Source organism: Hibiscus syriacus, unplaced genomic scaffold (genome assembly GCF_006381635.1).
Source record: "Hibiscus syriacus cultivar Baekdansim isolate YM2019G1 unplaced genomic scaffold, ASM638163v2 tig00110303_pilon, whole genome shotgun sequence".
Taxonomy (NCBI): domain Eukaryota; kingdom Viridiplantae; phylum Streptophyta; class Magnoliopsida; order Malvales; family Malvaceae; genus Hibiscus; species Hibiscus syriacus.
In genome coordinates this window covers 2,996,461-3,012,962 of record NW_024062672.1, presented here as the reverse complement: position 1 = coordinate 3,012,962, position 16,502 = coordinate 2,996,461, and the positions used below count along the sequence as shown (strand labels likewise).

At 32.7% G+C, this 16,502-nt stretch overlaps 1 protein-coding gene across 1 annotated transcript; it reads right to left on the bottom strand.

Annotated features, from left to right (window-relative positions):
* Positions 1-6,241: 6,241 nt before the first annotated feature.
* On the bottom strand, positions 6,242-13,178 carry LOC120116804 (pentatricopeptide repeat-containing protein At1g71210, mitochondrial-like). Its single transcript, XM_039137222.1, is given in 5 exon segments — positions 6,242-6,588; positions 10,400-10,938; positions 10,941-11,450; positions 11,453-12,010; positions 12,013-13,178. Coding segments are annotated over 4 exon segments (2,631 nt in total). The 5' UTR covers positions 13,064-13,178; the 3' UTR covers positions 6,242-6,588; positions 10,400-10,426.
* Between the last annotated feature and the right edge of the window lie 3,324 nt (positions 13,179-16,502).

The following is a 16,502-nucleotide window of genomic DNA, read 5'->3' as shown; positions in this document are numbered from 1 at the left end:
GTTTCATCCACCATGTCAAATAACGATGCTGAACAAAATAACTGTGGATAGAACGATTATGTGAAGCAGAAAAGAGTTCAATTTCATGAACATAATGAATTTGAAGATAGAACTATCATTGATGATCGTGATCGTGCTGTGCATGATATTGCTCATGGTGAAACATTTGTGAGCAAAGTTGACACTTATGATAACCATGTCGATGTGAAGACTAAATCCAAGCCTAGAAAAAACTTGGACTTGATCGATATCCGTTACTGAACCCTTTGAGGGGGTGTTATGGTAGAGGTGGAGAACTTGTTCGTTGAAGTGAAGAATTGTTTTTTTGTTGAGTTTGGATGTCACATCGAATTTGGGTGTTTTGTCTCGAAACCTTTGCACTTTCAGAATTCGTGTCAAGGTGGAGATTTGTTAGAGTTAAACTTGAATTTAAAGAGACACAAATTAATTAATATATAAATATTGGGAAAGTAGGAAACCCAATTGGTTAAAAGTAGAAAACTTTATTAAAGTATATTTATACTTTATTTATTTTTCCTTTGTAATCAAGTATTTATCCCTATAAATAGATACTAAGGGTTAGAGTTGGAAATCAAATTCTTTTTTTCACCAAAGTCCTCTTGTATTTTCTTCCATATTAGTAAAATTCTTCTCCTCTGCCCGTAGTTTTTTCCTTTTTGGGTTTTTACGTAAATCCTGGTGTTATTAGTTTTTCCTTTTCGATCGTGTTTATTATTTGTCGATAATATCATTATGATATTATAACACATGGCTTTCTAGGCTTCCCCTTTTTATAATTTTGACTCATGGCTGCAAATTCTCTTATGATAACACACGTTGACTAGTTAGGGAGAGATGACCGTTGGTAAGGATATATATTAGTGGTCTTATCCTAAGTATATTAAGACCATTATTTGTCATAAGATCACATATTTGATATTTAGACTATTGTCAGACATGTACATGGATCTTTATTCGAAGAAGTGTATGCCGGTGCATCTTTTTATTTATTTTTTATTAATATGGGTAAGTACAATGTAATATTTGTTCAAAGATAACTCTCAACCATATGATATTGAATGCTTATATTCCTGACGTTGCTGGTGCTCAAACCCATAATCTCAAAAAATAATAAGATTTCTTTACCACCAAAGTCGTTTGGTTCGTGCTTGGTGCATTTTTACAATTTCAGCAAAGGGTTTTTTGTGGAGCATGTGTTGTGAAGCTATCTCATTCGGAGATATATTTAGAAATATGTGGGTGGAAGATATAACAAATTATATAACGGGGAGCTAACCCATTGAGCTTGCAAGTTAGATATTAGTTATTTTTATTTCTATTTTAGAAAATGGTATTTATGTGTTCTTGTTTTATACTTTAAATGCTTTTTGGTGAGCTAAAATGATGAATAATTGATAAGGGTTTGCATGATGTGTTTCAGCCATACAAATAATGAAAGATCCATAAATATTTTTTAGGGTGTCATATATATATTAATAACACAAAATTTATTAAAATTTGAAGAAAACTTATATTTCAAGATAGACATAATCAATAGTTCAAGGTGGACACAATAAGTAAAACAAATAATTAATAGAAATAAATTCAAACTTCAAGGTATGCACTTATCTACTCTGAATTACACTTGCATTCACCACTGCATATAGAGTAAGAAAAGTACCAAAATGTTTTTTTTATATATTATACTTAAATTATCTATATTTTTTAAACCTATAAATCCTATAAATCACTATAGTATATACTTTTTGAACTCTTAAATCAAAAGATTTTGTATGCTTGAATAGATTCAAATTCATAATTTTTCGATGTTGTAACAACAACCATCCATAAAATTAAAATTAAAATTAAATTAGAAGTATAAGTTGAAAAGTTAAAATAAGGCCGGGTCAAAGCGTAAGACGAGGCAACAGCTAAGGGCCAACATTTTGAGACCTATGGTGTGTTTGGTTGGGGGAATGTGAGATTCCCATGGGAATGATATCCACATTCCCCCGTTTGGTTGGCTGGGAATGTCATTTCTGGTAATCTTACATTACCAATAATAGATTTTTTGGGGTATATTACCGGGAATGTCATTACCTCCATTTCCTTAGGTATTGTTGGATTACTGGCGTTTTGGACTAAAATGCCCTTAAAAAAAATTTCTTTCAAAAATATCTCATTGAATAATAAAAATTCTACGGAGGTTAAATTACAAATTTATCCTTAAACTATTTTAGATTTACAAAAAAAAAATCTATAATTAAAATTTTATATATGAAGTTCAGGGGTAAAATAAAATTTTACCCTTTCATTAAAACTTTTTATATTTTCAATTTTGTAAAAAAAAATTATATAAATTTTATGAATTTAATTTTTTTAAAGAAAATATATAAATATTTTCCAACTTGTTAAAAAACAAATATATATAATAAGGATAATTTGGTCAAATATACATTCCAATAATCTTTTATTCCTTTAACTAAACACAATAATGTTACATTTCTGCTAAACCAACCAAACACAAAATACAACATTCTCAATAATCCTATTCCCTGGTAATCTTTTATTCCCACTGATAATCTTACATTCCGTGAACCAAACGCACCCTAAGTGTCATATCCGTCCTAAAAGATGTTTAAGTCCCATGTTATTTTTTGAAATAAGGTTTTTAAAATATTTTATAATAAGAATTAATTTGTCACATTAGAAATTATGTGAGATCTATGAGGTATTTTTACTAAAATTCATCATGAAAAACGATTAAAGATACCGTCAAAATCCTTGTTTGTAACATTTTCTGTCACTTCTCCGAAAACCAAACAGAAAATATGTTTTAATTTCGAACAAAAAAATCATTAGGGCACATAGATTATACATATATGAGCCTGAATGACATTAAGGTCTTATGACATGTCACAAACCACACTTGTAAATGATCGGGCTTGCTAAGCGTCACAATGCTGGACTGATCCATCGCTATGTAATTTTGTGTGAAAGTGCACTCATTTGATTTCCAGATCAGTAAATTTCATTTTTTGAGAGCTGGGAACTGAGATACTTAGATTTGTAGTGCTAAATTTATTTGCTTCAGCTTCTTGTAAAAGAATTCAATAATAAATGGATGTTGACCTGTGACATTCTTTATATTTGGTGTGAATCGGGCAATTACTCCTCAATTGTACTATTTTTTATTAAGTTAAAGATGATTACAAAAGTAATATCTATTTTAAGCATTTTCAACTATTTGACAATAAATGCTCAATCACCCTTATAGTTACTGGTGTTTGAACCCACGACCTCTAGGGACAACAATTCCTTTAACCACTGAAGTAAGTTGGTTCGTACACTTGCATGCTTCAACATATATAAATTTAAGGGTAAACTACACATTTAATATTTCAATTATCACTTTTAATCTATTTTAATCACTCAGCTATTTTTTATAAATCATACTTACATTACATTTTGTTTTCATTTTAAGCAACAACCATTAAAAACTTAACAGTGATGTTAACGTGTCACCATAAAATAATGTCACGTTATCATTGAATTTTTTAAAAATATCACGTCAACAATTATGTTAATTTTTAATGACTTACAACAAAATATAACATTAATTATAATTTTCAAAAAAAAAAATTGCATTACTAAAACAAAATAAAAGTGATAGTCATAGTACTAAATGTGAAATTTACCCAAGATTTAATTACACTTTCATGCTTTTTTGGTACTTTTCCGACAATCCAACCATATTGAGCAATTATGGTACTTATCATGAATAATTTCAAATAAATTTAATACAAATATTAGTTTATTCAAATCGTAACATACATTATAATTTATTAATTTTAACGAATTATTAAAAACTTCATTATTTAATATAATACACGATAAACTTTGAAAGTAGCTTCTCATTCCAACCTGGCAAAAAGTATGAACAAAGATCAAATTCTAAAGCTGATTATCACTTTAGCTCTAACCATCAAATTTTAACCGTAAAATTCGCATTTATTTATTTGGCAGAAGGATATGTAAGACGCTCATATTTTTTAAAAAATAAAAATTAATGTGACATTCGTATTTTTTTCATCTAATGTAATCCTTAAACTTAAAAAATAAATTTAATATGACTCTTTCATTGTTGACCGTCACAATACTAACGTGACATTTAACTATATTGATGTGGTGATCTATGATCACTGATGATGTGACAAATCAACCAAATTAATTTTTTTTAAAGTTCAATACTTATTCAATTTTTTTAAAATATTTTAAATTTAAAAATAAAAGAATACTCAAAAAAATGAAATATCAAAAACATGAAAAATAAAAATAAAATACTAAAAAATTAAAATATATTATTATTTTTACCTCGAAATTAATCTGACTTTTATTTATATAAACATGATCTCGTCTATTTTGTATAAGTTTTATTTTATATTCTTACCTCTAATTATATTGAACTTTAACTATCTTTTGAATTCGAATTTACTAATTTTTTTAATAAAATTTAATTAAATAAATATTATAAAATATTATAAAAAATAAAATTTAAAAGTTATATAATTAAAATATATGTATACATTATCATTGAAATATATACTTAAAAATATTTAAAATAGTATACAATTAAAAGAGTATTTTAATGAATATAATATGCTAGAGGAAAATAAAATTCACATAAACTTAATTTAAAAATAGTAATAAGAAAATTATCGTACATTGTCAATTTCTGTTAGATACAACTCTATAAAATTAAGATGGATATCAACTTCACGTATTTGAGATTTTTTTTATTATCTCTTTTTTTTTCAAGGAATAACAAACACATTTTCTATACAATAAAAATAAAATAAAATTCACATTAGACTTGACATATACGAACATAATAATATAATTATACCGTTAAGGACAATAAAATTCACTTTAGAATTCATCTCGAAAATGAATAAATCATTTAAAAATGGCATTTTCAATTACTCTGGTTAATATATATGTATAAGTAATTTTTTTAAATTTTTCTATATTTGTATAGCTTAAATTTAAAATTTAAAAATAATTTTTTTCTTGAGAAAATCAAATAACTCTTTAACTTTTAAGAAAATCAATTTGACCCTTAAACTCAAAAAAAATAATAGCCATTCTAGACTGTCACATCAACATCATAACAATCAATGAAGAAAATTATTGGTCAAATGATCACATTCAGTTTATTTTTAAGTTTGAATGTCACATTAGGTGCAAAAAAGCACAAGGACCACATTGATTCTTTTAAAAGTACGAGGATCTCACATACTCTGTGTCTATTTATTTTTATTTCTAAACATATCTCGTCGTTATGCACTTCTGATTTATCTTAGAAAATGTGCCAAAAAATTTAGAGTAAAGTAAACAAATGGTCCCCAACAATAAGATATTACTTTGTTAAATCCCCGACTATAAAATATTACTTTGTTAAGTCTCCTACTATTAAAAAATTAAAAAATGTTTCTTCGACTGTAAGGTGTTGCTTTATTGAGTCCCTCGACTATTAAGTTACAAAATGATCACTCGACTATTCATATATTCTGAATTCTTCCCTTTTTGTTAAAAATTTGACAGTTGTCTAAGTTGAACGTCAACATGCTAACTGATATATGATATTCGTTTGAAATTAGATTTCATCATAATCTAATCAGTATGTTAACATCGAACTCAAACTGACGTCAATTTTTTAAAAGAAAAAATCGTGTTTGGAATATATGAATAATCCAGTGATCATTTTAACTTTTAATAGTCGATAGACTCAACAAAACAACACCCTATGATAAAAAGACCATTTCGTAACTTTTAATAATCGAGAGACTCAACAAAGTAACACCCTATAGTTAAAGGACCATTTGTGTACTTTACCAAAAATTTAACTTAGAAAAAGGATAACATAACATCACAAGTTCTTTATATGTTGCTTCAACATCAGCAACCAAAAAAAGTTTATCTTGATTTGGACAATCTAGAAATCATTCAACTAAATATAAATACTTTCAGTCTTAATAACCATATTTTGCAATTTTAGCTTGCACATATACATGATAACTTGACAATAAAGTATAAATGGAGAGAAAAAGGCTGTGGCCAATTTGATTCTACATGAACAAAATGCCATGGAAAGGAAGGATTTTGAATTTTGATTAATACTTACGCGAAACGAACGACATTTCTGACCCGAATCAGTGGGAAATGAAGGTAAAAAGACCTCTTCAAAAATGGTATTCTCACCCTTTAAACAATAAATCAGATGTAATATCGTTTCGCAGCAGTGGCAGACTGCAGTTGTATTTGTAGTCTACAACATCACACTTAACTCCCTAATGCCCACTTTTATTGAAATAAAATACAGAAATCAATTGGAGTTGGCGTCTCCAGAAACCATCATCTTCAAGCAGAAACATATACATATATATAGATATATGTTAATGCATATAAATGTGTTATCCTTACCTGAAAATTCTGCTTCCGAGATTAATCTGATAGGTAGGTCCAAATCGGATAAGACGCCACCCTTCCATTGCTCTCTACGCCTTTGGTTAGGATTCTTGTTAGAAGCTACAGTTCAGAGAGTAATATGTGAATGATTCAGAGAGCTTCAAAATGGTAAAACAATTTTAGAATAAAGAGACTCAACTTTATATGATCTATATGCATTCAATTTGAATCTATATTCAAGGGCTTCTGAGATAAGAAGTCAACAACACATACCCTGTCGTACCACTCAAGCCTAAGAATCAATAAAACCTACTCCTAATCATAAGATCATCTCCAGGTAAGAAACCAAAATATATATTAGCAAATAAACCAGTAAACCAAGCTTTACACGAAGAGTAAATATCTAGCGAAGAGTTGATATCTATTTTGAAATGAAATCCAAGAAGTTTAGTTGTTTAAACCGAAACTCTAAAAGGTAATTAACTACAAACTATAAGCTTGTATTTTATTTGCCATTTAAACTCGCAAAAGTAGACAACAAATTCCTTAATGCGATATTTGAAAAGATGTATTTGAGCAACTATGGATTTTATTTGCTAAAGTGAAATGCACATAGTATACACATTCAACTAAACTTCAATATGTCCATATATTTGAAAGGTTTAACAAGGTAAATTTACAAATGCATACAGGCATTTCAAATTCATAAATAAATAGGAATCTATTAAGTCGATGAACTCGGAAACAACAATGAAGTGATATTCACATGTTTTTTTTTGTGAACTTCTACATATTTGACTTTGGCATGTGAGAGAAGGTCCCGCTTCTCTCTAGAGCCCAGAGCCCAGGCATTTTTGAATTATTTTCTCCACCGTCATCCACCCGTTGTCCGCCACCGTCAGACGTCCGCCGCCATACTCCGACCTCCGTTTGACGCCGTATTTTCCTGGGAAGATCGTCTGCTCAAGGTGAATTCAGATCTGGCCTTAGATTTGCAAAAAAGACTGTCAATCGACGCAGATCTACACGCCGTCCACTGCCGATTTACGCCGCCTCCCGCCGTCCGTGTTCGACACCGCCTTACCACTGAACTCAGCGTCTTATCGCGACCAAAACCGAGTATCCTAGGGTCGAGAATCGTTTCTATTTGCAGTGAACAGTTTCGATCTCACCATGGAAGCCCAACCCCCGTCTCAGCCTAGGCAACCTCGAGGGTTCGCTGCAACATGCGCGGCGGCTGCATCCTCTGTGAGCCCCTCTACTGTTCCTCCTTTAACGTCAAGGATTTCACCACTCCCTCATGAACCATATAGCCGTGGTGCAACTGTTGATATTCCTCTTGATTCTGCCAAGGATTTAGAAGCGAGAGTGAAGGAACTTAAAGCAAAAGAGGCTGATTTGAATAAGCGGGAACATGAATAAAAAGGAAGGAGAATGCAAAAGCACGAGGTAGGTTTTTCAAGACCTCTGGATTCGCCGGTGCAACCACTTCATCTTACTCCGTAAGGAAAAACGTGAAATGAAGATAGAAAAGGAGAGGACAAAGATTCGGAAACGGCACAGGCGAGTTTTCACCAGACGTATGCTGGCTGGATTGAGGCAATATGATAATTTCCCTCTTCCTCCACATGCTGCTATGAAAGATGTACTGGCTGCCTTGGCCCGTGAGGCTGGTTGGACAGTTGAGCCCGACGACACTACTTACAGACACTCTCCTACACCCCAAAATCAGCAAAATTTGGGAACATATTCAGCGAGGTCAGGTGAAAGTCCATTATCAATCAACCCATTGAAGAAGTGCTCTGTTAAAGCAACATTGTACTGTCAGCCACCTGTTGTCAGAATCGATGACATTGATTTGTCTCCTTCACAAGTAGAGAAACCTAGGATTGGAAAGCTTTCTTTAGTACAGGCAACACCAGCTCTTTCTGTCGATGATGTTGATCATGATGGAACCAAGGAGATCACAACGAAAGGGTACTCCAATGAAAAGTTTTCCGAAGTAGCGAGAAGGAGAATAAATAGGTTTCATAATTGGTGGAAGGAGGAAGGCCAACCAAAAATCGGTAATGGGTTCAGAAATGATTGTTACACGATATTTATCGAAAACCTTCCAGAGAAAATCCATTGGAAGAGACTCGGATCTATATTTGGCACACACGATCAAGTTATTGATGCCTTCATTTCTAATAAAAGAAACTCGAAAGGGGTTCGTTTTGGGTTTATTCGCTATGCAACAATTGAATAAGGAAAACGATATCAAAGATGAATGGTAATCATATTTACGGCAGCAAAATTAGAGTCTCTTTGGCTAAATATAAACCCCGACAATCTTACTGGAGAAAGTCCTCGACAGTTGTTCAACATAAGTCTGGGATGGAAGATTTTTCGAGGAATAAACACTGTGAAGTTCAGGGTGTTGTGGACGAAGATAAACTTTACGTGTTAAGTAACTGTCTTGTGGGGTGGTGTAAGAACTTTATCAAAATTGGTAATCTTGCTAACCAAATACAAGCCAAAGGACAAGCTGGTTTCACGCTAATGAGAGCTGCTAGAAATGTAGTTCTAATGGTTTTTGAAGACTCTGATTCGTTGAGAAGCGTGAAGGATGATAAATTAGAGACTCTTGTAGAATGGTTTTCTAGAGTGGAAACTTGGTCAGAGAGACTAGTGGTGGAGTGACGTCGCGTGTGGTTAGTTTGAGAAGGTATTCCTTTTCACGCTTGAAATTGGGATACTTTCAAAAACATTGCAACTAAGTGGGGCAAATTATTAGCAATTGACAACAGTTGTGAGTTTCCATCGTCTTTTGATCGGACTAAAATTTAAATACTCACGAAGGCTCAAGGGAGAATTGATGAGTTGTTTGAGTTGAAGGTCGGTTCTAATTTATTCAAAATCATGGTGCATGAAGTTGATCCTTCCTTCAAACCTAATTCTTGGGTCCCTGAAGATTGCGATATTTCATTAGAAATTGTCCCTCCAATTGGATCGTAACTGTTCGACAGCTGTATTCAGAGGCGTTTTTTTAGTTTTTTGTTGTAAATGCTGGTTTTTATTTTGTTATGTTCTTTTGCTTCTTGAGGTGTATTTTAGAAATCGGGTTACTGTCTTAGGGGTTTTTTGTTTGAAGATGGAAGATTTTTAGGTGATATGGTTTTTTGTAATGGTGTATATTCCTGTATGAGGGTTCGATGTTCTCACATGTACTTGGTCTTCTATTTAATAAAATATGAGGTACTCTTTTCTTCCTTCCAATATTCTTCAACATACTACTAAGTATGTGGAAGAATACGAAGGGAGTTTTTAATGAGACCTCCAACTTCTATAAAAAAAAAAATATTCACATGTTTTTATTGTACTACTTGTACAAAATTGAAAATCAACTCTTCTAAATTCAATTTGCCAAATCCAATCTAACTAATTTTTTAAAACTAAAATGTTACATCAGTAGGAAGAGCATGGTAGTTTGTAGCCCATTTCACAATAACACCTCAACAGAAAACCTGAAACATATTAGAATTAAATAAAACCAAAACAAAAGGTAAACTTGAAGATAATCTAATGTCAGATGCATGGAAATGTCTACAGACAGTAATAAACAATACAATAATATAGGACAGAATGTACGCCAACTAATCATATCATTTTAAATTTTTGCATCTCTTAAAACTGAAGGATGGCATCATGTGAAGAACTCAGTTATAAATGGTAGTAAAGCCAAATTCTTAAAGGAGTAATATTAAAAATTATATTTCATTCTGTTGAATGCAATGAGCAACACCACAATGAAAAATAAGAAGGTTTGATGCAGATATTTTAAGGATACATTCAACATAATCAATCCAATAAAGCTCTCAAACACATTCATTTCTCTACAAAGTTAAAAAGACAGTCTAAATCTCATAAATTTCTCGCTACTATGAAATACCTGGCAATTGGCTTTATCAACAAACTGTTAAATTAACAGTTTGGTACTCTCTGTTAGATCAAAGCCTTTCTCAAACATCTCCTCCAGCCATCTCTGAGCTTCAGTTCTCCTACCTTTTTTGAGAAGACCGTGTATTATGATGTCATAAGTCCATCGGTTTGGCTCATAACCCTTCTCGCATATCCAATCATACAACTCAAAAGCTTGGTCCACTTTGCTTACACTTAACTTCCTCAATAATGTATTGTATGTGTAGACATCAACTGGGAAACATTTTGCAATAATTTCTTCCAAGTTCTCAATATCTTGGTTTGCTTTGACACAACCAGAAAATATTCCAATTAGTTGGCCAAGAAACGAAATATCTGATGAATCTTGCAGCTCTCTAAATTGAACCCAAGCCTCATACAACTTCTTTGTCTTTAAAGAGTGTAACAACAATATATTACCAATAAAGGATGATATATAACCCCTAGTTTTCTCCAACTCATTAACAAGACTTACGGCCAAACCATAACTTTCCTTCTGACACACGACTGTATAAGAAGTTCATAGCATTCCATACTTGGAAGTACATTATTATTCCCCATTTCCCTCATGAAATTCAACGCATAATCAATCCTGTCAGCTTTGCAAAGACCAACAACAACGGAACTGTATAGTTTTCTCCCTGCGCGTCTTCTCTGGTGTACATCATTAAAGAAGTTTAGACCATCAGAAATTCTGTCATTCTTTAAATAACTAAGCAACATAAGGATGTCGGACTTCAGAGAAGGCATAATCCCACTTCTTTGCATCATCTCAAACACTTCTCTTGCTAGTTCAGGCTTTTTGGCATGACCAGCCCCAACAATGAAGTAGTTAAAAATTTGAGAGCTTGGTTCAAATTGAGACAACTGCATCTCCAGCAATTTGAAGAACTGGTTTTCCGGGCTTTGCATACCGCACAGGCAACAGATAACAGATTTAAATAATTTTCTATTTGGTTTATGAGCCTTCTCCTGCATTTCAAGTAGAAGTGTTGCAGCAATATCACCCCTATTTGACTTGCAAAACCATGAATCAAGTGAAAGTAAGTTTCAGGTGACAAATCTTTGTTTAATCTACTAAGTTCACCATGTAATAAATAGGCATCTTCAACCCTATTTGCTTTACACAAAGCCACAATAAACAGGTCACATACAGCATAGGAGGGCCTAAATTTCCTCTCCAGGAACAAAACAACCAGCTCCTTTATCTTGTTAAGTTTTCCCTCTTTGCACAAGGCATCCACAAGAATTGTTAAGATCTTTTTACTAGGTAAGTAACCTTCTCGAATTGAATTTCTTAACACACGATAAGCTTCATCAATAACTCCACTGGAACATAAATTATTGATCAAATGACAATAGGTCATGCTATTAAGAGAAAGCCCAAACTCTGACCTGGAGTTATACAACTCAATGGCAACATCCACCATCCCTGCCTTGCAAAAGAAACACAAAACAGCATTCATGGTGACCCTATCAGGTGATATACCATCTTTCTCCATTTCAATTAACAAATCATAAACTTCATTTAGTCGGTATTCTCTTAACAGTCTCAACACCAAAACATTGCACTGAAATAAAGGGGTACATCCTTATCTAATAATTTCGTACTATTGACAAAGTCCAAGGACCAGTTTAACCTCCCCCGTTGCACAACATTGTGAAGCCAGATCCCGTAAGCATGCTCCAATGACACATTAAGCTCTGTGAACTCCTCCAACAAGGTGGAGGCATGCTTGAACCTGTTACCCTTGCAGAGCGCATTCACAATAATACTCACGGCATGCCCACTGACAGACTTCTCTCTCTCAGCCAAACTGCGCAAATAGGCCTCTGCCTCATCCAACTTGTTTTGCTTGCACAAACCCTTGACCAGGATGGAGTAAGTGATGTCATTCTCAAAACCCCTCATTGAAATCTGCTTAGCAACCATGTCAGCGGCGTCAAAGCAACTCTCGTCTACAAGAGCATTCAAAAGCACATGGTAGGCGAAGGTATCCAAATCAATACCCTGGAACCGCATTCTTCCGAACAGCTGGAGTGCCATCCCTGGTTTCCCCGCAAGGGCATAACCCATAACTAAAGTTTCGTAAAATCTGATCCTGTGGATGCACCCATGCTTCATAAAATCCTGCAAGAACTCAAGCATCAAGGGCATTAGCTTCGCCTTGGAGAGAATCTTGAAGATGGCATGGTAGGTGGTTCGGGTGTGTTGGAAACCCGGCTGGCGGCCCGCCCAGTCGAAGAACTTGAGGCATGAGAGAACGCCTTTGGAGGAGCGGCGGCCGTAGGAGAGGACCTGGAGGACAAACGCTTCGGAGAGATGAATGTTGAGGTGGGAGAGAGCAAGGTCGGCGGAATGCCTCGAAGACGCATCGTCCCGGGCGGCTTGCTCTTGGGAGCTTAGGATGCTGAAGATGCGGTCGAGAAGAGCTGTGTTCGGCGTTGGGGGCTTGAACCAGTCCCTTAAAGATGCCACCACGTCCTTGGCGCTTAGATTGAGGCGGTGAACGGATGAGGAATGGGAGGAAGACGATGAGACAAACAAAGAAGAGTAGGAATAGGAATTAACATTGCGATTCTTCAACAGAGTGGATTTGGATACATGTTTAATCGATCCTAAAAGCTTGATCATATCTTCTTCTGGTTCTTCACTCACTATGGGATTGGATTCGTGTGTTTCAAAACTCACAACTCCACTTGAATTTTCAACAACCCCAATTCCTGACGCCAAACCTCCAACCGCGGCCAATGGCGTCAATTTTCTTAATACAAAAATGATAAACCATGACTTTGAACTTACAACCGCATTTGGATTTTACTTTACAGCCCGCAAACTCAACTCTTTTAGGCTTCCAATTGTTATTTCAAGGTTTAAGGGTACCAAATCCTTCAAACTAAAAAAAGTCTCAAAATTTTTATATTTAATTAAAATTTTATTATTTGAAATCTTATTTTTTTAATTAATATTGATTTTTAAATATAGAGTAAATTACATAAATAGTCCACTGACTATAAGGTGATGCTTTGTTGAGTCCCCTAGCTATTACAAGTTACAAAATGGTCGCCCAATTATTTAGTATGTTTCAAACTCGTCATTTTTCGTTAAAAAAACTGATGACATTCTAAGTTGGATGTTAACCTGATGAATGATATATGATAAAATACAATCCCATTCCCATAATCTAAAAAAACTATATCCCAATCAAAAGGTTAAAATCCAAATTAGATTGTTGTAGAATTTTTAATAAAAAAGAATGAGTTAGAACATAATAAATAGTCGAATGACAATTTTATAACTTTTAATAGTCGAGGGACTCAACAAAGCAACATCCTATAGTCGAAAGACCATTTTGTAACTTTTAATAGTCGAGTGACTTAACAAATATTACCCTATAATCGAGGGACTATTTATGTACTTTAGCCTTAAATCTATTTTTTTGGCCGTTGATATCACATCGTTACTAAGTACTATTCTTAAAAATATATTAATTTTCTAATATATTGTTAAAACGTTTTATGAATTATTTTGTAATTTTAATAATTTTTTAGAATATTTCTTTGAAAAAATCTATAAATTTCATGCAACAGAAATATAATGGGTCATGTGAAAGTAATTTCTAAAAAAATATTATTATGACTTAATGATTAAATTTGATTAGAGAATTTCATTGATTCTTTTTTATTCGAAGAATCAATTAATTAATTTTTTTAATTTAAGGGTTCAATTGAGTGTAGAAAATTTAGAAGTTCACTTTATTTTTTTTAAGTTAAAGAGCTTCGAATACTATTAAACTTAATTAAGATGAAATTGAGCTCAATTAGTCATAAATTTTTTTTTTGAATAAAAGATAAAATGCGACGGACCTAAAGTTCAATAAGACCATTTGAGAAAATGAGGCCAATTTCTACGGTTTAAAAATCGTTTTGGACTGGGTTTTGGAAAGGGAAAAAAAGATAGGCACATTTTCTTCTCTTTCTTCTTTATTCTCCATCTTCTCATTTAAGGTGGAGGTAAGGATTTCTTCTACGTTCCATTTAATCTTAGTTTCTTCTTATGCCTTTCTACAAACATAGTTGTTAATGCAATAGCTTTGGTTTCATGTTATAGCAAAAGTGTATACATTTGTTTTCGCCAGATAATTTAAATATTATTATTATTATCTAATTATAATTATAATTATAATTTTAAATTATAATTATAATTTTAATGTTTAATTTTTATTATTATTATTTTGTAGGATTTTTTACAAGCCCAAATCGGACCCCAATTACAAAGCCAACCAGCCCAACCAGAAATCTAGACCTGGGCCCAAACAAATCCAAACCCATGCCCAATTACAAAACCTTTATAGCCCATTATGTTACAACTTTGGCTAACCCTAATTTTAGGGTTAGCCATATACCACTGCCGAAGAGCCCAACCAGGCACCGATAGTTAGAATCATCAAGCCGAGTCATGTTAGATTTTAATAAAATCCGAGGCATTTAATGCCTCACCAACTCTCTGCCATCAACCATACCTCCCTGCCACACATGTCAATCATCAATAACCATCAATAATAGGTGTTAGAAGATATTTTATTTATTTTAATCTCTGTAAATTTGGGTATAAAAACTCAAATTTATTGTAAGAAATTAGGATCCCCTTTTCATTTTTTAGAAGCAATACACAAAAGTCTTAAGGTGTGTTTTCTTCCCTTATTTTCAGTTTCGAATAATAATAAAAAAACTAAGAATATTTACGAAAAAATGAAGGAAGAAGAAGAGATCTAGAGAGTTACATGAGAGAGGACCTGAACCGTACGGTCGGTTCATCTTCGCGGTTAGAAAAGGTGAGAAACTAAAATGTCGAAGAGTTTTGGGGTCTTTAGAGGTCATTTTAGGTGATTTCGGCCTTAGATCTAGGCTTAGGATGATAGATCAAAATGAAGGGCTTATTTTGGGATTGGTTTAGGTGTTTCGGCCGTCGTGTGTGGCGGCCCGAACAGTGGCAGGAGTGGTTGTGTGAGGTGGCCGGTCGAAAGATAGAAGAGATATGAGAGATATTTTTAAGTTTTTTTTAGTTTTTCGGTGGAAATGAAAAAAAAAAAAACAGAAAAGTGGGTTTTATGGGAGAAATTTAGGGTAAACTCATGCATAGGTCCCCCATAGTTTAGCGCATTTTTGCATGTTAATCATCTGTGAGGACCAAAGTTGTTATTTACCAATTTTCATGAATGCTATATATTCTTTGGGATATTTGCTATTTACTCCCCATAGTTTAGCATGTTTTTGCATGTTGGTCACCTGCGATGACCAAGGTTGTTATTTACCATTTTTCATGCATGTTATATATTTTTGGGATATTTGCTGTTTAGTCCCCCATAGTTTAGCGTGTTTGTGCATGTTGGTCACCTGCAAGGACCAAAATTGTTATTTACCTTTTTTCTTGTATATTATGTTTTATTAGAAAATTTGTTGTTCATTTCCCTTGATTTAAGCGTGTTTTTGTATTTTTATCATGTGTAGTAATTATTTAATTTAATTTTATTATTTCTAGACTGATTTAGTAATTTACGCATTTTTCTTTAAAAGTATGTTTTAGGCTTGTAAAAAAGGAATAATCATTAAATAGTCCATGTAGTTTCAATATGTTTTATATTCTGGTCTCTAATCGTTTTTTATTTAATTTAATTTAATCATATAATTTTTATTTTATTTTAATTTGGTCTTTATATCTTATTTATTTTTATTCATTACAATTTTAGCATTTAATGTTAAATATGTTCATTTGGTTAATTTTGCAGTTTATTTTATTTTAATTTTTTGATATGATGATTTATTTGTTTACATTTTAGTCATATTTGCATTTTTTTATTTTAATTTTGCATGCTGCTTTTATGTTATTGTATTTTAGCCAGTAATTAGTTATGTTATCTCTATTTTAAATTAATTTGCATTGTGCCCTCACAAGCATTTCTCGACTCGAATCAAAATAATTTTACTAAGGGTAATATTCGTTCATTTTAAGATTGTCGTAAAGTGACTGTCTTAATGTATAAGAAAGTTACTTTCGATAATTTTAAAATAAA